Genomic DNA, 22795 nt, shown 5'->3' with positions numbered 1-22795 from the left:
TACTGAAGACCAGGTGTAATCACTGCACTCTCAGTATTAATTGCAAGAGAATGAGCTATATCAAGTCAGGTTATAGGCTCATTTCTTCTACATGTGTTATACTAAATGAATAACTGTAGTAAAGTTCTTCCTGGTGCTACAATTTGTTCTTTGCTCCATCACCATTTCCACCCATCCCCCGAGATTTTTTTGAGTCTGTTGTTTTCTATCCATTCAAGCTTCCCTCTAACACAAATTGATCAGGAGGGACTTCTCAAACTTGCATGTGTGGAGCTCAGCAGCAGGTCCCACAGCTCTCTGAGCTTGTTTTCCTCCTCCGCTCTCAAAGGCAAAGCCTTACTTTCGTCACCACTTTCCCATTTAAGCACCACTTCCTGGATATTTTATCTGACAAAAACATGGATAAATCCAATCTGGTTGTAATTACTTCCATCCCCTCATCTCCTTGCCCTGTTCTGCAGAGCTGGCCTTTTTTAAGCAGTGCACTTTCTGAGCCAATGAAATTTCTAACGTGCAGTTTTAGGATTAAATCAATAACAGTGAAGCATGCAGAAATTATTTGAAGCTAGAGAGGTGTTGTACCTGAATGCAAAGTATTCTCTGTGTACTAATAATATACATATTTTTACTGTTGTGTTATACATCATAAATCCTCAGGGAGATTCACTATTCCTACATTGCAGTTAGATTTCTCCTGAAAAACACACAAGTATTGCATTAATAATACAGATGTCAATTTTCTGAGCTACAAGGGTCGGGTTTTTTCCAAAACTCTTTATCAACGGCTTTTTTTTTTTTTTTTTTTTTTTTTTTTTTTTGCCAGTACAGCCCTTAGAACAAAAGAAATGAACATTTTTTGTTCCTTTTTTGTTTGTTTCGTTGGTTTTGGGTTTTTTTCCCTGCTCCAGAGAAGATTTGTGAAATGTTTTGTGCTCTGTAGTCCCAGGCTGGAATGTGACTGCTGTGGCCAAACTATCAGAAAACTTAACTGAAAGTGCAGCAGGGCTGTACCTAACACAGATGTCTGCACAAAAAAAAGTTCTCATCTTGTGCAATCCCTGCCTCATCTTGCACCCCAGATCAACATTACTGGGAAAACTGGGATTATTAAAAGAAAAACGATTAGATGTTTTATACATATATTATATCCTATTGTATATATGAGTTATATATATGATACTATATAATGTGTATATCGCATACATATGACACATATATGCATTATTTTTTCCGTGCTTGGAAATGACAGATGCCTTCTGACTGACATTGTGGACATAATGAAAACATGAATTAGCATAGAGCACACAGCAAGGAAAATGTTAGCCAAGGTGAGTTAATTCTTGGCAAAATTAGTAAGTAATTTATAAGGATTTTGTAATGAGATTGTCAGGAAATGTCAGATGGCTCTGGTGTCATTGTCTGATATAAAAAGTAATCTGGTGGGCTTGAAAGAAGATGTGTCGTCTTAGGGAGCCTATGTGTCAGCTAGAATATGACGTAACAGGAAGTTGTCCAAAAGGGCTCCACCTGCTTTATGTAAATAGGAGCTACAAGGCAAACAAAATTAGATGTTTCCTTTTTTATTTCTCATGGTAGAACAGGGAAAATGACCAACAGTGATGCAGATAATGTGTCTGTTGATTTCTCCCTGCCCCGAAAGGTTGCTGGGGCACCCCTTCACATGCAGGTACATTCCTCCCATATGTTCATTATTGTCTCTCACTTTAGGTTGTGTTCGATACTTTTGTTGTTCTATGAGCAGTACCGTAAAGTCTGGAGGAGAAACATGGTGGAATCTGAGAAAAACCTGCTACGAGATTGTTGAACATTCCTGGTTTGAATCTTTTATCATATTCATGATTCTTTTGAGCAGTGGAGCCCTGGTTAGTATAGCACAGTTTCATGCATTTATTTAGAGGCATTTTTAACATTAATTTGCACACAGAGAAGTTGTTTTCAGTAGAAAACACAGCAAATATCTTTGAACTCATCAGGGAAAAAAAAAGAAGAGGCTTCACATAGCAGTCATTTATTCACTATTGTAATTATTGCAAATGTATTATTCATATTATGAAAAATTATAAGAGAGCATGAGCAAAGCCAAAAATATATAAATCTCAGAAAATGTTTCTATTCTGGTTGTATACTGGATATTTCTCAGGAAGTTATTTCTCATTTGTGAAATATAAAGGAGTTTTTATATCATTAAAAGAAATAAATTACTCTTAACAGTTAAAAAAAATAGTACCTAGTTCTCTTCAATGTTTAAATGTCTTGAAATAAATTTCCCAAAAGGCATATATTTTCCTCCTAGGATTCCAGTGTGTATGATGTGTGTGTCCCCACATCATGCTGTACTATAGGCTGTAATATAGAGAAGTACAAGGCTGTAGTATATAGAGAAAAAGAAAGAGAAGGGACAGGGAGAATTTCAGGTTTATCAGCTGACATAGATTTGAGTAAAAGATTGCATTTAGATGTATGTAAAACACCTATTGAATGATGAAGGGTTCTTAATAATGCTAGACTTCCATTTTATGAAGCTCATCTCTGACTTTTACCATTTATCTCTATGTTACAATTTCAGGCATTTGAAGACATACATATAAATGAGAGAAAAAGCATTAAAACCATGTTGTCATTTCTTGACAAAATATTCACTTTCATATTTTTTCTGGAGATGCTTCTGAAATGGGTGGCTTATGGCTTCAAGAAGTATTTCACCAATGCCTGGTGCTGGCTGGACTTCCTTATTGTAGGAGTAAGTTATGCCTTTGGTGTTTCTACAGGGATTGTGATGCAGGATGCAGTAGAATTGCTGACTATTTTCTGGATACGAAGTTAAGACAGCACTCCTGCCTCCTTTAATGATGGTTTCAGGATATTGCACTCTGGGTGCTGAAAATATGGGGAGATTTGGTTTGGGTTTTTGGTTTTGTTTTTGTTTGTTGGGTTTGTTTTTTAAACAGGAATAAAAGAAACAGGTGTCAGGACATTGCTAATGATTTCTTTTGTCTTCCCTTTCAGGTCTCTTTAATAGACCTCTTCAGCAGCTCATTAGGCCCCATGAAATCTCTTAGGACTCTCAGAGCTCTGAGACCCTTAAGAGCATTATCTCGATTTGAAGGCATGAGAGTAAGACTGAATATAAATTAAAGCTTGTCAGTATAATAAGCATGTTAGAAGTTCATAACTCATGACTGTGTCTTTATGAAGTTCACATATCTATCCCAAGTTCAGTTTAGAACCTATAAAATGAATTTATAAAAGGTTCCTCTGTACTTGGCTGCTGCTTACGGACTTTCCTCTAGTGATCGATCCTAAGGGCCATTGAAACTAAAAATAGACTAGGCAGAACTTTGTTCCATTGCTGCTCAGTCATTCTTGTGTTTCTGTCTTAATGATATAGCCAAAAATAAAAGAGAGAATGAGAACTGTGAGCACAATTCTCATTTTCAAAGTCTGATGACATCTAATTTAGAGGAAAGAATCACCTCCCTTCCACAAGTTTTCACTGGATTGATTTACAAAAATTTAGGCTATTAAGAAATACTTAGCTCAAATTCTTGTTCTAAAGAGACTTATTCTTTCAAAATGCAAGAGTGTTTGTCTGTAGAATATTTCCTGCCTTTTTCTATCAAAGGAGCACCTGGAACAATGTGAAGCTGCTGGGCATTAAAAACATTTAATTGCAAATCTACCATTAAGCAACTGCAGAGAAAATTTCCCTAAGCCCTATGCAAAACACAACTGTACTCTGCAGTGTGAAACAGTATGATAATCACAGTGGCATTTTGTCAGAAGTCTAGTCTATAGGATATACTCTGGTATGCGAAAACAAGTGATAGAAATATCTATGGTATCACTGTCACACACTTATATCGTAATGCAGCAACATAGATTGCTCTTGAATATCTTCTGGAAGTGAGACTAAGCCCTCCAATTGCAACCTTATTACTGTGAAGGCAGAGATATACTATAGAGCTTTGAATCTGTTCAAGGGACCCCTGACAGCTGTGGCTAGTATTTATGTGGAAAACATTAGGTTTCTGTTTGCTGAGATGACCAAGTGACTGCTTATTGCATTGAACAGATTCTTGAGCCTATCTTTGTTTAAGTGTATTTTTGCTCTCCTATTTCATCCAAGGTGGTGGTCAATGCCCTCTTGGGAGCCATCCCTTCCATCATGAATGTTCTGCTTGTTTGCCTCATCTTCTGGCTCATCTTTAGCATCATGGGAGTGACCCTCTTTGCTGGGAAGTTTGGGAAATGTGTCAATCTGACAGAAGAAGATTCAGAATTAAATAATTCAATCAATGACATAACAGACTGTAGAATGTATAATAACACAGGAAAAATATTCTGGGTCAATGTTAAAGTCAACTTTGATGATGTTGGCTCTGGCTACCTGGCTCTTCTTCAGGTGGTAAGTGCTGCTTGCCTTCACTAGCCAGCACCATGCCGTGTCGGCTTGATTTCCCATCAACTCCTAACTTACATCTAAGGGTGGTGGAAGAGAGTGGTATTGTACAGCTGGCTATTCCCTTGTATCTGGCTGTTCAAATGCTAGCACTGTGTGTACACACAAATAGAAAAAGGGGGACAAATTAAACCCCACTAAGAATTTCCCGGTGATAAAGTAAGCATCTGGTATACAGGTGTTGTTTGATTCCCCAGCAGGTTCACAAGCCTGAGAGCTAGGGTCTATCTCAGAAGGAAATCTGGGGCAAATACTGACCTAATCTGCCAAAATACAGATTGTTTGGCCATGAGGGTTGTAAAGGCTTTAATAGACCATGCTAATGAAGGTTTGTGACCATACCATGCTCTTACTCCAATTTGTGTCATTCAGATATTGCAAATTATGTGAAGACTTTTACCCTGAAAGTTCAACATGTTTTCTATAATCTCTCATTCTAGGCAACATTTAAAGGTTGGATGGAAATCATGTATGCAGCAGTAGATTCGCGAGAGGTCAGTCATTATAGTTAAACTATATTTTTTGCAAATACTACTGCTTTCTGCAAAAGCATTATGATTTCTGCACTTTTACTTCTGTTGTTTGTGCAAATTTTTTCCAGTAATCAGTTTTGTCAGCTGATGTAAACATTTCATCTGTGAATGACTCATATCCTACAGCTAATCTATTGTAATGGGGAGAGGAATTCAGATCCGCTCACCAACCTAAATGCAGTTAACCATAGCGTAAGGTTTCCATTTGAGTTCACCTCCAAATGCCCTCTATCAGTGATGAAGATCTAGTCAATGTGCTCAGAGGGATCTAGGCAGTATTTATGCTCACCTTGGATATCTGTATTGCTCAGCTGAACACCTCTTTGTAGTATGTTGGCTCTACTAATAACTGGGTGTCCATCAGCTAGCAGGGGAGGTCAAAGTTCCCACTCACATGGAAGCACCTACCATTACACATCATATTTTATGAAACTCAAGCGTAGAGTAAACCTGAATGTTTTGAAGTAGCATAGTCCACTTCAAAACATAAAACCATTCTTCACCAAGAACTGAGCTATTGTGGCTAAGCAACCATTTAGAATACATTGTCAAGCATCAGGAGTACTATTTCACCTATTGTTTATGTTTTCAGTCACATTTGCTGTCATATTAGACGTATCATCCAATGTTATGCAGAACAAAGTGGTATGTCTTTGGAGGCAAAGAATTTGAAATTAAGAGGCTATCTTAATTTGATTGTGAGTTTAAAGGGGTCAAGTAATTTTAAAAGTAACCATACATGAATTCTGTGTGTGAGTGTTTCAGTGGGTTTTTTTGTGTTTTGATTTGAAAAACTTCTTGCTTTGATTTTGTTTTTGTCCCAAGTAACCGTGGAGAAGTTTTTTCCTGAGAAGAAAGGGATATATGTAGGCCAAGATTTTTAATGACAACAGCTTGGAATTAGACATCTAAATAGTTTGCTTGATTTTTCAAGTACTGAGCAATTTACAGCTCCTATTCTTACTGGAAGAAGCTGACATGATGCTTCTGAAACTATTGTGAAAATCATGTCAAGAATGTCCAACTCAGTAACTGTTTCTATTGGCTTATTTAGTTCTCAATCAATTTCAAACTGTAGGATTTTAAGTCAGGTTTGAAAATTAAAAAAACCCCAACAGACCACAATGGCATGTAAACAGTAATGCCTGTATGAGATCCTAGAATTCTGATGCATCATGTAGTTGCAATAAGAATGTTACTTTCTTCCACCATTTTGTTCGCCTTTCAAAAGTGCCATATACATACAAAATCTTGTGTTACGCACTACTGGTAGTTTTAAACTATACCAATTTTGTCAAAACTAGCAGTAGGTCTGTAATTCTGGAATCTATTTGTGGGAAGATCTGCAATATGAAGATTATTCTGAATTGGGCCCGTGTTGTTATTGGTGATTTTTCATGTTGTTTCTTATTTTTGCAGAAAAATGAACAGCCAAAAATGGAGCACAGTCTATTTATGTATCTCTACTTTGTGATCTTTATAATTTTTGGATCTTTTTTTATCCTGAATCTCTTTGTGGGTGTTATTATTGACAACTTCAACCAACAAAAAAAAAAGATAAGTATACTGCTTGTGCTCCCAGGTAACTGCTATATCTTGAACAACACTATCTTAAGAGAACATGGTCCTTTCTATACATAGAATCTTAAACTTCTATTGGCATTCACAAAAGCATTAGTAATTAAGTTGGCAGAAGTAACACCCAGGGTGAGTTTCTGCCTCTATTCTTTTCTGGTACAATCAGAACACCTCTCTCTTTCCCAGGGTTTTGAAGGCAATGGCATCTTCTCTGCAGCTCCTTGAAATTTTGCTCATTTTGGGGAACTGAGCATGTCAGGAAACTCATTTTGAAAGTGGTCTGGTACAGATACTCTGAGTAGTCTGCATATTCAACAAGAATAGGATGTGTGAAGCCAGGGAAAAATTTGTTCCTGTCCAGGTTTTCAGTAGGTACTTTGATTTCCTGCTTCCTGAGCTGGGTGTGTGTCACCCCAGGACTTCTGCTCTGTGAATGTACGGTTTGTGACACTGGTTTTTTGGACACCGTTAGACATTATGAAAAGGCTAGTACTAGCAACACATGATAAAGGAAGGAATGTTAGTTTCCAGCATTTCAGACTTTGCAACTACAATTGTGCTGCTTTCATACTAAGTAACAGTGACATTTCTTTAAATACTTAGGTGGGGAAGATATCTTTATGACTGAAGAACAGAAAAAATATTACAATGCAATGAAAAAGCTGGGATCCAAGAAACCTCAAAAACCCATTCCAAGACCACTGGTAAGACTGTCTGAATTCTTCAAAAGGAAAATGCATTGCAAAAGTGCTATTTAATTCACTTAAAAGTGTGTGTGTTTATATATTGCGTATGAATTATTTATACAGTCTGTATATTGATACTCAGACTGTGCTCAAAAATAAATTTCATACCAAAAAGTTGCACTTAAAGATTTTGCAAGTTAAATATTTATTAAGTTCTCTGCATAAATAATGTTGGGTTTTACATTTACCTTGGAACTGGTTAAACTTCAGGATGGGAAGGGATTTTTAATGTAATTTTTGTGTTCTGCCTTAAATTTCTCTGACTTCATTATAGTTGAATGACTTTGCAACATAAAACATGTACAGGTGAATACTCCCTACTTTCATATCTAATTCCTGATGTATTTCTTTTTTTTTTTTTTTTAGAACAGGTACCAAGGTTTCCTATTTGACATTGTAACACGTCAAGCCTTTGATGTTGTCATCATGATTCTTATCTGCCTTAACATGATCACCATGATGGTGGAAACCTATGAGCAAAGTGAAACAAAGACTAACATCCTTAACAAAATCAATATACTTTTTGTTACCATCTTTACTGCAGAATGTGTACTGAAATTGGTGGCTCTGAGGCAGTACTATTTCTCAAATGCCTGGAACATATTTGATTTAGTTGTTGTGATCATGTCACTTGTTGGTAAGTAAAATCTGCTTGGCAAATTATTTGATAAATCAATTATAATTCTTTTCATAGAAAAAATTAATTAAAACTTATCAATTGCAAAAGGATGTTGCAATGGAAATCATAATTCTTGAGGAAAAAGGACTAAAAAACCCACCGTTATTATGTTCAAATAATATGAAACAATTTTTTTTTTTTAATTTCTTCTATTTTCTTTTAGTAAAAGTATTAAAAATTAAAAGCACTTGTGTCATGTAAAATATTTCATAATGATTCTTTAGGTTCATTTTTCCTAGTCTGAAAGGGAGAATGAATAACTGATCATACCAGTACCACATTATGTGATAATTTCTATTGTTATGGGTTTAGTGCCAACTAAGAAAACCTTCGATCAGATAAAAATTACTGGATTTTGTCATATGTGTTTGTAATAAAGAATTGAAGTATATAGAGAATATGAAGACTGCAATTCAACTATAGACTATAGAATTCCATTTCTGGAAACTCAGGCATAGCTGATTGAAAATAAGGGTTTACACTGTGTAACAGAACAACTTGGACGTATCACAGGTTCAGTTTGAAGGGATTGCAGTGGAAAAACGGGGTAAAGATCTGTAGTGAATTTGAGATTTCTGCCAATGTAACAACTCCTAACTCCTGTATTGCCAAAATAGCGGAAAGCATTTAGGAGAAGAAAAATAGTTTGGTTTTTTAGTATGACTTACGTTTTAAGTAAGTAAGATTCCAATGAGAGTAAGTAAGATTCCAATGAGAGTAAGTAAGATTCCAATGCTCTTGCTTGAGAAATTAAGTTCCCGGAATGGAAATCCAGAAAAATGTATCCAGCACATCAAAACCTAGAAAAACCAAACCTCTTCTAGTGCTAGTAGGTCTGCCATTTTTCATGCAAACTAATGATAAAATAACATCCTTGTGTAGCTATGTCCCTAATGAACCAAAAGTCATTGTGAAGTGGCATGCACAACTTCAATGTCCATCACTGGGTTTGCTTATGCATATCTTGACTATATTATCTAAATGATGACCATAATATTATTATTATGTCTTGTTTTGTTAGTTTAGCTTTGTAATGTCAGTATTTGAAGTCAAATTTAGAAGGTAAGTGCATAACTTGCACCTGCTGAAGTATTCATGCAACGAGTGTCAAAGAAAACCATCAGTCATTGAATGTTGACTGATTTGGATATTTGAAGTTTTATATAGAAATGTGCTTACCATCCTTAGTGCAACAGGTACTGTCTTCTGGTGGCTGAGGAATGTAGTTCATAATTGCTGATTTCTAAAGCTATTTTTTTAATCTAACTTCTATTAAAGGTTGTTCTGTTAGGGTCTTAGCACACACACATCAGATATTTTTTCAACAGAACAGATACTATAATTTCATTCTATTTACTAATTAGGCTAAAATGCAAATTCTAACCAGCTGTTATCCTTTCTATTTTAGCCTTACTGCTTTCTGGCATTGGTAAAGCATTTGAACATTTCTTACCACCTACACTCTTCAGGGTCATTCGCTTGGCTCGGATTGGACGAATACTGAGACTCATCCGGGCTGCCAAAGGAATTCGAACACTGCTCTTTGCATTAATGATGTCTCTACCTGCTCTATTCAACATTGGCCTCTTGCTTTTTCTGGTCATGTTTATTTATGCCATTTTTGGCATGGCTAACTTTGCCTATGTGAAGATGGAAGATGGCATTGACGATATATTCAACTTCCAAACTTTCGCTAACAGCATGCTCTGTCTCTTCCAAATCACTACGTCAGCTGGCTGGGATGGTCTTCTCAGTCCTATCTTAAACACTGGGCCGCCATTCTGTGATCCAAATATAAATGGTACTATAGGTGAATGTGGTAAACCTGCTATAGGTATTATTTATTTTGTAAGTTACATCATTGTATCATTTCTTATTGTTGTAAATATGTATATAGCTGTTATTCTGGAGAACTTCAATGCTGCTACAGAGGAAAGTACAGAGCCTTTAGGGGAAGATGACTTTGACATCTTTTATGAAATCTGGGAGAAGTTTGATCCTGAGGCAACTCAGTTTATAACTTTCTCTGCTCTTTCAGACTTTGCAGATGCTCTGGCTGAACCTTTACGGGTACCAAAACCAAATAGAGTTGAACTCATAGCAATGGATCTGCCTATGGTGAGTGGAGACAGGATCCACTGCTTGGACATTTTGTTTGCTTTTACCAAACGAGTGTTAGGAGATTCTGGGGAGCTGGATACTCTAAAAGTACAAATGGAAGAGAAGTTCATGTCTGCCAATCCATCAAAAAAATCCTATGAGCCAATCTCTACTACACTCAGACACAGACAAGAGGAAGCATCTGCCACTGTCATCCAGCGTGCCTACAGGAGTCATTTGTTCCTGCGCTCTGTAAAGCAGGCATCTTATCTGTACCATCGCAGAACTTCCAGCATTGATACTCTTGGAGATGCTGCTCCAGAAAAAGAAGGACTTATTGTAGGCATGATGGGTGAAAACTATGGTAGGAGTCCTGACAAGTCTGAAACTTTGTCCTCAACATCCTTCCCTCCATCATATGACAGTGTCACAAGAGCCAATGGTAGCAATCTCGTGGTTGAGGATGGAGAAATTACAGGTAATCAACAATCTCCAGACATTAAATAGTTCATCAGTGACTATATTACTAAGAATATTTTAAAATGTTCACAGAGGCTGATATTGTAAATACATGTCAGCTGAGGCAGTCTCCCTATTAAAAAAAGTCTTTTGATCGTGATGGGTTAACTATGGTAGCAGCTAAATTGTAGCCTTTGGCTCTGCTGTGTTCAGCTCTGCTCTGTGTTTACATATGTAGAGAAAGGTTTTGGATCTGTTTGATGGAGGGCACCCCACTGCAAAGCAGGTCCCACAGTGCCTGAGTGCTCTGGTGGATTCATATCTGCTGACATTACCCCTGGAGTAAGAAGCAGAGAAAAGCCCAAGCATCAGCAGATCTGCTGGAGAAAAGAAAAAGAATGTTAGTGTTAAGATAAATTGCTGAAGGGAAAGGAGCTAGATTTTACCCTTAGCCCATTCCTAGTTGATGTCCATTCCTGTTACTAAGAGCCTGTTAAGCAAATGGCTTCTGATTTCCCTTTTTTAACGTTTGGGGACTGATGTACCACAAACATAGCCACTGCATGAGCAACAGATATGCCACAGTGTAGTGGACATCTTCCAATATGATCAATTTACAGAATAAGTCATGGCATGTATGCTATTGTGGTTGTGTTGCTGCAGCTTAATGAAATAATAAATACAACTCTAAGTATTACAGAAGTTTTACTGAGCTGAGTAAAATCTTGCCTTATATTTTGTCTGTGAGGATTACTTTTTTAACCTGGTTTCCTTTGTCAACAAGGTGAAGGTACTCAACAAGTTGAGTTTATTACATCCTTTCTTCAGACTTCACAGTATGGTTTAGTTTCATACTCAAGTTCATTCCTGCCAATGTGGTGGTTTAAGACAGACACAAGTAAGCACTTCAGCTGGGTGGAAATTGGCAGTATTGCTTCAACCACTCCCTTAGGTTTCAGTAACCCAGGCTGCGGAGTGCGGGCCCTTTATGAGCTGCCTCACGGTGGTGAGCATCATCCATGGCCATGGAATGAAGCTTTAACCTAAGGTGGATGTGCTCCATTGATGGTAGGAGGCTTTCTCCCTTCAGCCTGTGTTTCTCTGATGGGAAAACCAGTTTTCTTTCTCCTTCAAAGATTAGAAGAAACCAAAGAGCGAGGAATATGGACAAACAGGAATTCTGGGTTGAAGCATTTGGGTCTGGCGGTTAACAGAAGACTAAGAATGTAATCATAAATTCTAATTCTGAAATTCTGTGTGCACATGGTCTATCATGATCCTCACCACATTTTCCTTATGAAGTTCTTTATCTTTCTTCATGTCCTTAACTAGCTTGAGATCCTCAGAAAAACACATGCCCAAACAGTGTTGTTTTTTGTCCTTTGTACGTGTACTTTGGAGATGCTTCCAGCTGATGCACTTTGTGATGTAATAACTGTTATCCTTTGTCATGCACTAGACATAGTCATTAATTACTCGTGACATTCTAATTTCTTAAACTTCAAACACATTACACACAAGCTAGTTGCAATGTTGTAGCTGTGTGGTCACTGTTGGGTTTGGCAGGTTCTGGCAAGGCTCAAGTGAGCTTGTCCTTCTACACTGATTTCAGCCAGAAAGGAAACCAGATTTTGTAACTGAGTGGGACCTGTTGTACCGTTTGCAACCTGCAGCAAGTTGCCTACTCTCTTCAATGCCTCTTCTCTACTGTGGCAGTTACATGTCCTATCTTGTATAATTTTCTTCTTCTTGTGTCTTTTTCACCTGTTCAGATTGTGTGCTTTCTGGATAGAAATTCTCTTTTACTATGAAAGGTAAATTACACCTATTACTGAGACTCTGTTTCCAGTTAGTATTGTCTGAACACTGAATACAAATAAACATTTATAGTATACTTTAATTTCCTCTGTGCTATTCCCTTATCTTCTCCTAGCTATTCATGTCATCATAGCATCTTTAACTAGTTTTGACTCCCTCATATTTTAAGACAGGTGCAGTGCTAATCTGTGTTTTACCAGAGAAGTCAACAGCTCTGTGCTATTGGAACCCAGGGGACTCTGTTCATGACAAAAAACCCCAAAACTAACAGCTAGAAACAAATTAAATGGTTTTGTTTGGCTAAAATTATTTTCAAACCACTTGTCCAATTTGTGACCCGCCACAGTTCAGGAGCTGACAACATGTCGCTTGTGATGCTGTTTTCCAGGTCCTGCCTGTTCAATGCCCGATTCCCACAATGTAGAGTCCATCGAGAAGTAGTAATGATGTTCCCGTCAATTTGGATGTGCACTGAGCAGTCCTGACACCCTCTCAGGAGATTATATGTTTAAACACATCCATACTCAAAGGTGGTGCAACTCATCCTTGTCAGTCTGTATGCCAGGAAGGGGTATTTTTAATTGTAAGAATGGTTTATTGATAGCTGCATACACAAGCCTCACTGAAGTCTGTCTGCGTGGGAAGACCACCCTGAAGCTGAGTCAGAGCTCCACCAGTGTAGCAGATTGGGTGCAAAAGATCATTTTCTACCTTAAGCAAGCTGTGTATTGGTGCAAGAAATGGCAGTTGTCCCTTAGGGTGAATTTTACCATCTTCAGAAGCCCTTGTCAGTAAAGGGGATAAGTCTGGGGGAAGGCAAGTCTCTTGCTGTGTACTTTAATCCTTCTGGTTCTTATCTGAACCTTCTTAATTTTGGATACTACAGATGTCCATATTAAAACCCTAGTTTCTTGTGCTGTGGCATACAGTCTTGTTTCCAGATGCACTGCTGTCTTTCCGGTCACACATAAGAATGACACCTTATGTGCTTGCCCCCTTTTAGCCACTATTCTGAGAGTGTTGCATTAACAGCTTGGTCTCCTCAACATTTACCTCTTCCATAATCTCTGTATTACAAATTTTACCCCAAACTACTGATTTTTTAAAGACATTATGAATAGAGACAATAAAAGCGAGAGCTTTTCCCTTTGACAGGCCATGAGAAACACCAGATCAGCAATATATTCCTGTTTATTCCCTTGATAGTGATGTAACACAATAAATATACCAATGAAGTGCATGAGACTATGAGGACAACTGTAGTGTGCTTCATTTAACTACCTAAAGTGCACGTATTACCCTGGAAATTAGAAGTGGCTTCTGTTCTTCAGAGGATGGAATTGTGAAAATGCTTTGTAGAAGGAGCAAAGGAACCAGTCTGACTGGAAGGTGAATAGTTAAACATTCTTCAAGGGATTATGTGCCGTGGCTCTTTCAAGGGGATCTGTGACACAGCAGGCCCCTTGGTTCCTGCTCAGACCTCTTTGAATTTAATAAAACTAGGACTGGGATCTGCAGCAGGACAGTGAAACTTGTTGAATGCTTCCTCCTAGTGGTTTTAGATCCAAATTACATAATCAAAGTGTAAAAAAAAAAAAAAAGTAGTTGGGACCTTTATCTCAACTATAGGGACTGAAACTTAAACAGATAAATAATTTAAGAAGGAGCTTTAGCAGAAAGAAGAGAGCTTAGAGGGAATGGGTGAAAGGGTTGTGATGAAAGAAAGCTGCAGTTTAAAGGTCAGAAAACAAAATGAGTGAAAATTCCCAGGGTAAAGGAGAATTAGACCATGAATAGGAAGCTGGAACAATGATAAATAACTCATTGACTATACAAGAAAGTAGAAATTAAAGAAGATGTGGGATTGGCATAAAATGGGACAGGTATGAGGTTTTTTAACACTGTCAAATTAGGGAAGGTAGCAGGAGGGAAAAAAAACTCCATAAAAGCTAACCCAAACATAATATTTTTATTTGAAAAGGCACTAACAAGCAATTCAAGGAATCAGAGGCTTGCTAATCTGAACTAAGTATGTTGCAGGGCTGCAGAACACATTTTGAAGGGGAAATAATGAAACACTTGAAAGAAAGTGTAAAGGTGAATGAAATAGGTTTGAAATCTATTTACTAAGGAAGAAGAATATAGTTGATCTTATCTACTGGTACTCTGATAAACAAAATGTAATAAGGCTGAGAAGAAAGTCCTCTACTGGGAGCCAGATGGGTTAGCAGGTGATGGAAACAGCAGAGCACTGTGAAGACCAGGATAAACTACTGAAGCAGAACGGTTGTGATGTGTAGTGTGATGCAATCATGAAATAGACAAACGTGAGTGAAGATCTACCAGCTGAAACATAGTCCGTGGAGGGCAGGATATGCTAATGCAGTGGGAAGGCATGGGTGAGGTTGCCTCTGCACCTGTATATGCATTGGTTACTGATGCTCAAGACAGATTCATACAAATCAAACAAGAATTAAAGAGCTTCTATGATAGGGGATTAGAAAGGCTTTAGGAAGAGGCCTGGAATCCTAACTTGTTTAATCCCGCAAAATGAAGGTCAAGAGGAGAGACATAACTGTTCTTGAAAGGGAATAAATGTCATTGAGGGTTAAACTAGAGTACTAAACAATGCTTATTTTGAATACAGCCTGCATCAACCACGACCCTTCCTCCCAAATGTATAGGAGGGGTGCAGTTTTCCCTGTGGAAGCTTTCCATGACCCAATGGCTATAGGCCAGGGCTCTCGCACAGGGAAAATCTGGAAAATACACATAGAAAATTGGTCATCCATACTGTATTGGTCTCAAAGTACAGGTTGCTGCAAAACAGCAAGATCCAATCATCCAAAATATGTTTGTTTATCTCATCCAGTCAATTGAGTCAGTTGTCCCTAACTGAGACATCATGTGCTGGGACATGTGCCAGAAGGTGGAAAGATATTTTCTGGCAACAAATGCAAAGCAACTTTTGCAGGAGGTATAGCATAAAGCAGAGCAGACTGGCATGTTCACAAGTCATGTGCAGGACAGGTGTTAGTATAATTGCAAGAAAATAAATGCAGAAGGTTGCTGGACAAGTACTGAGCTAAGGTTTGTGCAAGCTGATATGAAAAGCAGATCCAGAGGGCCTGCTTTTGGATAGTGTGAGCACAGATCAACTGAGTGACCTTAGTGCAGGTTGTTATGTTATATATATGTATATACATCACAAAGAATATCTCCCCCTGGTGCTTTGTTTCACAGTTAAATAGGCTTACACTTAAAATCACAAGCCTACCTTTTAATTTAAATTAGCTTGACTTCAGCTCCAAGCCACTAGTTATTGATATACCTTTAATGCTACATTAAAAAATTATTTAGTACCTGTTATTTTCATTCAATGAAGGCACTTATTCACTATCATCTCTCTATTTATTATTTTAATGAAGTGGAATGACTTCTTAAAGCCTCTCACACAGGCATTTTTCTCATCAATCAAATAATCTTTTGGCTGTTTTCCACATCTTCCTATAGCTGACCCAGCAGTGCCAAAGCTGTAACCTGTCATTATAGCCCTGATGGTATGCAGCCAATTTTCCCTCTCCTGGGGGCTGAAACGTCAATTGTCAGGAGCTTTCCTGGGTATGGCAGGGAAAGGGTTAACCCATTCAGCCACCAGGACCCAGCTGTGAGATATAAAAGACTGGGGTGGGAGGAATAAAAAGATAGATATAAGTGAAGAGATGATGGCTAGGGATAGGGGTGAGTATTTGGGGGCGGGGCAGGGCGGGGCAGGGCGGGGCAGGGTGGGGCAGGGTGGGGCGAGGTGGGGCGAGGCAAGGGAAGGGTGATTGGGTTCTGTCAAGGTGAGGTGTGGGAGAGTTTGGTGTTGTTTTGGAGGTGGAGCAGGGATAAAAGAAGTGGTTTGAGGACTTACAGCTGTAGGAAGACTTGGTTGAATTTAATATGACTGGGTGATTTCTGATAAGGTATGAGCTTCTGTGGGTGGGAGGATTTGCACGAGATGATACATCTACTCTGGTAAGCCATGGGGTAACCTTGAGGTTTTATTCTGGTGTCAAACTCCTTGGGGAAAGGAGGTGACCTGGTGTCATGAGAGGGGCCAGGCTGAGTCTGGTGCAATCCAGAAAAGGCATGTCTGGCAGTACGTTAAGGAAAGGCAGCTGGGTTTGCTTATCAAAATAATGCGTATTTTTCACATTCTAAAGGAAGAAAGGTCAGTCAGCATCTTTTTTCACAAGATGAGTAACCTGAAAAAGTTTGGCTTGCTTTATATTTCTTCTAAAATAAACATTTAGTCTGGGAAGGAAGAATCTTTCCTGATGTAGGGAGCGCTTGCTTAGAGTTGCAAAACTTCTGCACCCTACCCAACCCTCCTCCAAGTGGGAAGATCTTGAATAGGTCTGTTCCCTTGTTCTGGCCTGGCACTTCTCAATGGGTAAACCCAGTACTGGTTGTGAGTCTCTGGGATACTGAGGTCTGGAGTTCATTTCTCAGTCTCATGCATGATGCGGCTTATGCTTGAGGTTCATGGTCTTGACAGATCTTTTACCTCAGTGAGGCTCAAGTTATATTTTAAAATGTCTTAGTGTGAATTGCAAGCTTTACTCTGGATTACATCACAGGTTTCAACACAGGAGCAATGTTCTGCCACAGCAGACTGACTGAGAAGTGACATTGTGAGACAGTTGGATTATGAAAGAATGCCAGGTCATGTGTGATGCAATGACAGCATTTCCATTGATGCCCAACTGTAGGGCTACCTCATCAGTGTGTGCTTGTACAACTCCACCTGTACAGCACAGTGACTTGGGGGTCTATTACCCCCTACATATAAGTCATTAACAGTTTTAATGTTTCAGTGGGTCAGGTGTCATATTGCACACTGTTGTCATTAACTGAAAGATCAAAATGTTTAATTAAAGTATAGAGGATGTCAAAACTTTCCCTTTCACACAACTGTTTGCCAGTCACAAGCAAGACTGAATGCTATCACACTCTTGAAAAACCTGTGGCTCACTTCTGAGCTAAAGATGACTACAGAGGTAAACCCAAATCCTATGAAAAATCCCTGTGCAGGACAGAATGTAGCCATGCTACGAATAGGGAACATGACTGAAACTACAATGGCCACTAAAGAGTTATTTTAAACCCTACTGTAAAAAACATTGCCAAGCACTGATGGTGAGCAGCAGAGAGGCTAGTGGGGTGAAGATGGCCCTATTTCCTTCACATTGCTCTTCCCACCAGCTTTGATCATACTGCATCATGCACTTAGTTTTATACATAGGTAAATCTTTTGCAAATGCATTTGCCAGGTTCTTTGGGCAGGAAGCAGGATGCTTGATGTAAATCATGTAAACCTAAACATGTAGGGGGTTCCACTGATGCTGGTGGAATGGGAGGGACACTGCAAATGGATCCTCCTAGCAGCTCAGCACCCATTCTCATCTAATTATGGGTAGCAGGTGCAAAATACAACTTTAATTTATCCTACCTCATTTATCTAAGGACAAAGATCTTAATCAGTCTGAATACTTTCTTTCCATAACTATTCTCCCTCTCTCTTCAGTTCCTCCCTGAAGTTTTTGGAGACTTATTTTTGAGTGAGTTGCTTTTTAGGGAAAATGCAGCTGGTGAATGTTCAGGTTCATGGGGTGATTAGTTCCCTCCTCCACTGAGGCTGCAGCACAGTTGCAAGAAAAATCGTAGTGATGCCCACCACCCCCCAGAAGTGAGTTAATTTCATCTGTTAGTTAATTTTTAATGTGTCTTGGAAACTTTTACCCGCTTTTAATTTCTTAGTTATTTCTGAATCAGGCCCTCAGCTGATATAATTTGATTGATGGTTGAACCCATTTATGCCATCTGAGGACCTTGTCTGCTGAAATCTTCATTAACTAAACCAAAGTTATGGGTTTGGGGTCTTGGTCTTTGCTTTTATTTTTGTTGTTGTTGTTTGTGTTTTTGTTTTGTTTTGTTGTTTTTGTCAGTCATGAGCAAGCTAATGTGGAATTTATACATTAAGAACAATCCAGAACTTTTTTTCCCATTTTGATTAAGCTGTGTTCTGAGCTGGTCTTACATGTCTTATCAAGCCTTTTACAAATACTGTTGTATCCTCTATTACTTGAATTCTTCAAACTTCCTTAAAAATTGGTTTTTCATTTATTTGCCCAAACCTTAGCAGTCCGTTAGCTGACATCAGCCCCAACATTTCCTACAAGCAGCATCTCTTCAGACAAATAAACTGATTATGGAGCAGTTTATTGGGCACCTGCTCCTGTGGTCTCTTTCTAGAGTGCACCTTCAGGCACTGCTCTTTGCTCAGGAGGACACTGTCTCCACCTTTGTCAAGCTGAGAAACATCTGAAGTATGGTGGCTCTTACAAAGAGCAAAATGACAGAAGAATTGTTAGGAAGTAGGCACTGTTCAGGCAGTGGTATTTTGTAAGTGGGGTCTTCTGGTTGCACTTACAGCAGAAACTTGCAAGTTCCAGGAGAACTGGTCTCCTTAAAGGTTTGTTGAAGTGAAGAAAAAATAACCACCACCACCAAAACCCACAAACACCAAAAAACAACAAATGAACACCCTCCACCATGTGTGTACATATATATCCACAGATACTTATCTAAAATAAAACCTAGTTAAATAAAATAAATGCAAATAAAAATAGGCAAGTGGGAGGACTGGGACTGGGTGCCTTTACATCTTGCTGCTCATCAGTCAGTTCAGGAAGAACCCCCACAGAAGAGCTGCATATTTATGGGTTGGGTTTGTGTGGCAAGGTAAACCCAATACAATTTATCATTAATACACTACAACCTCAGCTCTAGGCTCACACTACAAGTTAATGCAGAGGAGAAAGGAAGCTCCAGAGACTGATTGATCTTACCTATCCAGACATGGATAGTCGCATATCTCTCCACTGACCATTTGGAGGGGAGACATAATATGACTTATTTAGACTCAGACTTAGGTCTAACTTTTAGACACCTTAATGGGAGCACATTAATCCCACTATAACTCACACAAGATTGGAAAAAACACACAAAGCTCACAGCTGTAAAGCACTAACCTCTGATGGGTTTACTGCACAGTCACGATTTTGGGAGAAAGTTTTGGACTCTGCACTGAGCCCAAGTCTGGTTAAGTCCAGTGACCACTCTCCTTTGTTGCAGTTTCAGAGTTTCTTGTGCTATGTTATAGTCCTAAACCAATCATGGCCTCTTTATCTAATGAGTTTATAAGGCTGAGATACGTATTTTTGCTGGGGATATTGTTGGAGCTGTGTTCTGCAAGCATGTGGAATTTTAGGGTTCATCCTGTTTGGTTTTGGGGGTGGTTATTTGTTTGCTTTTAAGAAATGACTGCTTTTGTTTGCCCATCTGTTGTGCAGGATGGTTTCATAGCTCTACTTGTCTTTGTGTTGGGTACTAAACCTGGGACATGAAGTGAGACTGTAGGATAATGGGATGTTCTTGGGGAGGGATTGACATGAGTGAGTTACTGCTATCAGTTGTACAAAAATAGTAAAATGGTGACCCTGTTTGTAAGAAAAATGAGGTAAACTCACTCAGTTCAGAGTACCTGCCTTTTACATATATTCACAATTCAACATTTCTTTTACTTAAGCCATCTATTTAAACCATTTTTTGTGTTGTTTTTTACTTCTCTTTCAAATGTGAGTACAGAAAAAAACAAGTGAAAATCTGTTCTAAAAAGCAAAATTTGAAAAGTGGCAGGCAGCAGGAAGTACATTTCCAGCATCCATCACTTCTGTCAGACTTCCAAATGCCCACAAAGAGAGGCCACTCTTGAACCCTTCCACCTCTTTGGGAGACCAAAGTCAGTTGTCAGGATTTTGTGTTATTTGTCCATGGGTGGCTGTGTTGAGGGACAGCAATTCCCTTCAAAATACCTGGCAGAAGCCCCAGCTGTATCCCATTTAAAGTCACCTCCAAATCAATGCTTGAAAATAGATGAAAGGATAGATAAAATTAAAAACCTCTCTGAGAGAGCACTCAAAAGCTCTGTAGAGAAAAAAAAATTACTTTGCTTGATGATGAGGAAAGCATTCAATATCCAGCAAGGGTCTGACCCTGCACTCAAAGGGGGTCAGCTTGGAAAGCAATATGTGGTTGTTCAGTGTACACACTGATGTGCTTTAATGCTAGATTTCCAGTCAAGGGCAGTACAGTTCTTAAAGGCTCCATTTGTCAGAGGTAGGATATTGCATTAAGGACGAAGTATGAAAAGCTGAGAGCATTGAGCAATTATAGCTTTGTTTAAAATCTTTTGCAAAGAGGCAAACCAGGAGGATTCAAAGGATTTCTTGACTTTTAGTAAGGCAAATTTTTGAATGCTTGGAGGACGCAGTGACTTCACTGTAGTTTATCCCAGCAGGTAATGGAGCTTGTTGCATTAGCAGCATCCTTGTTGAATGCTGTCCTCCTCCTGCCTGCCCTTGTGAGTGACAGACAGGTTTATTACATTAGGGCTACAGGTGATTTATGCTGGATGATTGTCTTGTCATGGCTCTAACTTTGTCTCAGATCTAGTTTGGTGTAAAAAATAAACTGGTTTTTTTTTTTTCTGGGGAAAGGAAGATGAGGGGGAAATCAGTGGTAAGACCTAATGAAAGTTTTGAGTTGAAAGTGGAAGTAAGCAGGAGAGGGGTGACGTTTGCAGACTGTGTTTGTAAACAGGCAGATGAAGGAGAGAAGGAGAAAGCCCAGAGGTGTATGAGAGCTAGTGACTGACTCTTATTAACTTGGCACAAGAGGCAGCTGGTGGGTATATTTGGTGATTATTTCTGGTTTGTAGTGTTCACTCAAAGGTGGAGGAAAGGTGGAGATCTGCATGTGAACGTATCTCCTGGTCTTGGGTCTTGTTGGTGCCTTTTTGTATATCTCCAAGTAGCGAACGGGTCAGCCCAACAGACCACCAGTTTGTGAGTGCCTGTTTATCATTGAATCCTTTTCTATTTTCTACAGGCTCTTGCTGATCACCCATCCTCCTTGTGCCTTCATCTCACCAGGAGGATGAATAGCAGCACTCATGCGAGCAATCCCCAAAGGCAAAAGGGCTCAGACAAGTTGCCCGCGTACATGCAGTATCAGGATAAGATTTTAAGATTGAAAGAGCTTGGTGGCAGGGCCCCTATGTTCACCTGGGGCTTCTCAAGCTGCTTAAGCTTGAAGATGCTGAAAAAATATTAATGACAGGTCCTGAATTCAGTCATGTCTTCCTCTTTTCAGAAAGACAGACTCTGTTGTCTCATATCTGTGTTGCAGTATATTTAGGTTGGAAATGGATGGAAAAGCTAGGTATGCTAGGGAAATGTGACCAGAAATAGGTTATCTGGTGGACTGAAGACTTTTGCAAATGAAATAACATGACCAGTCACAGTCCTGCAGCCTACAACCCCTGGGTTGCAACTTACAAAGCAGAAGGATGAAACCATCAGTGAGGAGCACAAGAGAAAGGGCACTGAGGGATAAAGATGATGTAGAAACCTTACAGGAAGCCTTACAAGAAGAGGAACTGGAGGACTCAGCTTAATTTTCCTCATATTTGTCAAGCTTTTATCAGAAATTCTGAGTCACTTAACCACTTGCAACCACAATTTGCCCGAGATTTGGCCTATGCAAGCATTGATAGGCCTAGAGCAGTCCTAAAGAAGTCCACAGGATTATTTCTCTACTGAAAGATGTGGTCTTTATTGCTTAGCTATACTGCATCTTGCTACCCTGAGCACTTCCCAGAAATGAAATGTTAGTGTCTGAATGCAAACTAATAGGCATTACAATTAATTAGAAGATTCAAATTAAAAAAAAAAAAAAAAAAAAAAGGAAATGGTTCATGATTGGCTTAAAATATTAAGTAAATGTACTGGAAGGAAGCTTGACTTTAATTAGTGTTAAGATGGAATAGGGAAGGCATGATGGACTGCAGCAAAAGAAGAGTGTACTAAATGCAGAAAATTATTGCTTTCAATTTCCCTCCAGCGCTTATGGGGGTCTTCTCATTAGCTCTGTCTTCGTGATGCACCTGAAGGCAGGTTTCTAACTGCAGGCTCACAGGTAGCGTTTGACCAAAACCAACCAATCAACCAATTTTCTCTGACAGACTTTTTTTTGGTGTCTTTAGCAAAATGAAATGTAAAGATGATCCTTGGAGATCCTCTATATTGTACAAGGGGTGGCTCTGGAGGCAAAAGAAGGTCAAGGATTTGCTCAAAGTGTCCGTGCAAGGAGAGGAAAATGTACAGCAAATGTAATTTGCCACAAATCAAATATGATTTTACATCAGGTGTGGTTGATCTTGCAATGCATTTAAAGAACCAATGTTTCTAGATGCTTTAGATTCTATGTGGATTTCTTTTCTTAGAAATGCTTA

At 38.9% G+C, this 22795-nt stretch overlaps 1 protein-coding gene across 1 annotated transcript in view; it reads left to right on the top strand.

Annotated features, from left to right (window-relative positions):
* Positions 1-10623, top strand: part of LOC308216929 (sodium channel protein type 5 subunit alpha-like) — a gene marked incomplete at both ends in the record, with an annotated part of 32880 nt that extends 22257 nt beyond the window's left edge. Inside the window, 9 exons of the mRNA XM_080609631.1 lie at positions 1729-1883; positions 2588-2761; positions 3028-3135; positions 4148-4426; positions 4921-4974; positions 6433-6574; positions 7195-7295; positions 7704-7974; positions 9425-10623. Coding sequence (XP_080465757.1) covers positions 1729-1883; positions 2588-2761; positions 3028-3135; positions 4148-4426; positions 4921-4974; positions 6433-6574; positions 7195-7295; positions 7704-7974; positions 9425-10623 — 2483 coding nt within the window. The remainder of the gene's footprint in view (positions 1-1728; positions 1884-2587; positions 2762-3027; positions 3136-4147; positions 4427-4920; positions 4975-6432; positions 6575-7194; positions 7296-7703; positions 7975-9424) is intronic.
* Between the last annotated feature and the right edge of the window lie 12172 nt (positions 10624-22795).

Source organism: Psittacula echo (genome assembly GCF_963264785.1).
Source record: "Psittacula echo genome assembly, chromosome: 2".
Lineage (NCBI taxonomy): Eukaryota > Metazoa > Chordata > Aves > Psittaciformes > Psittacidae > Psittacula > Psittacula echo.
Note: the sequence above shows the minus strand (reverse complement) of the source record. Positions and strands in the feature narration are given on the sequence as shown.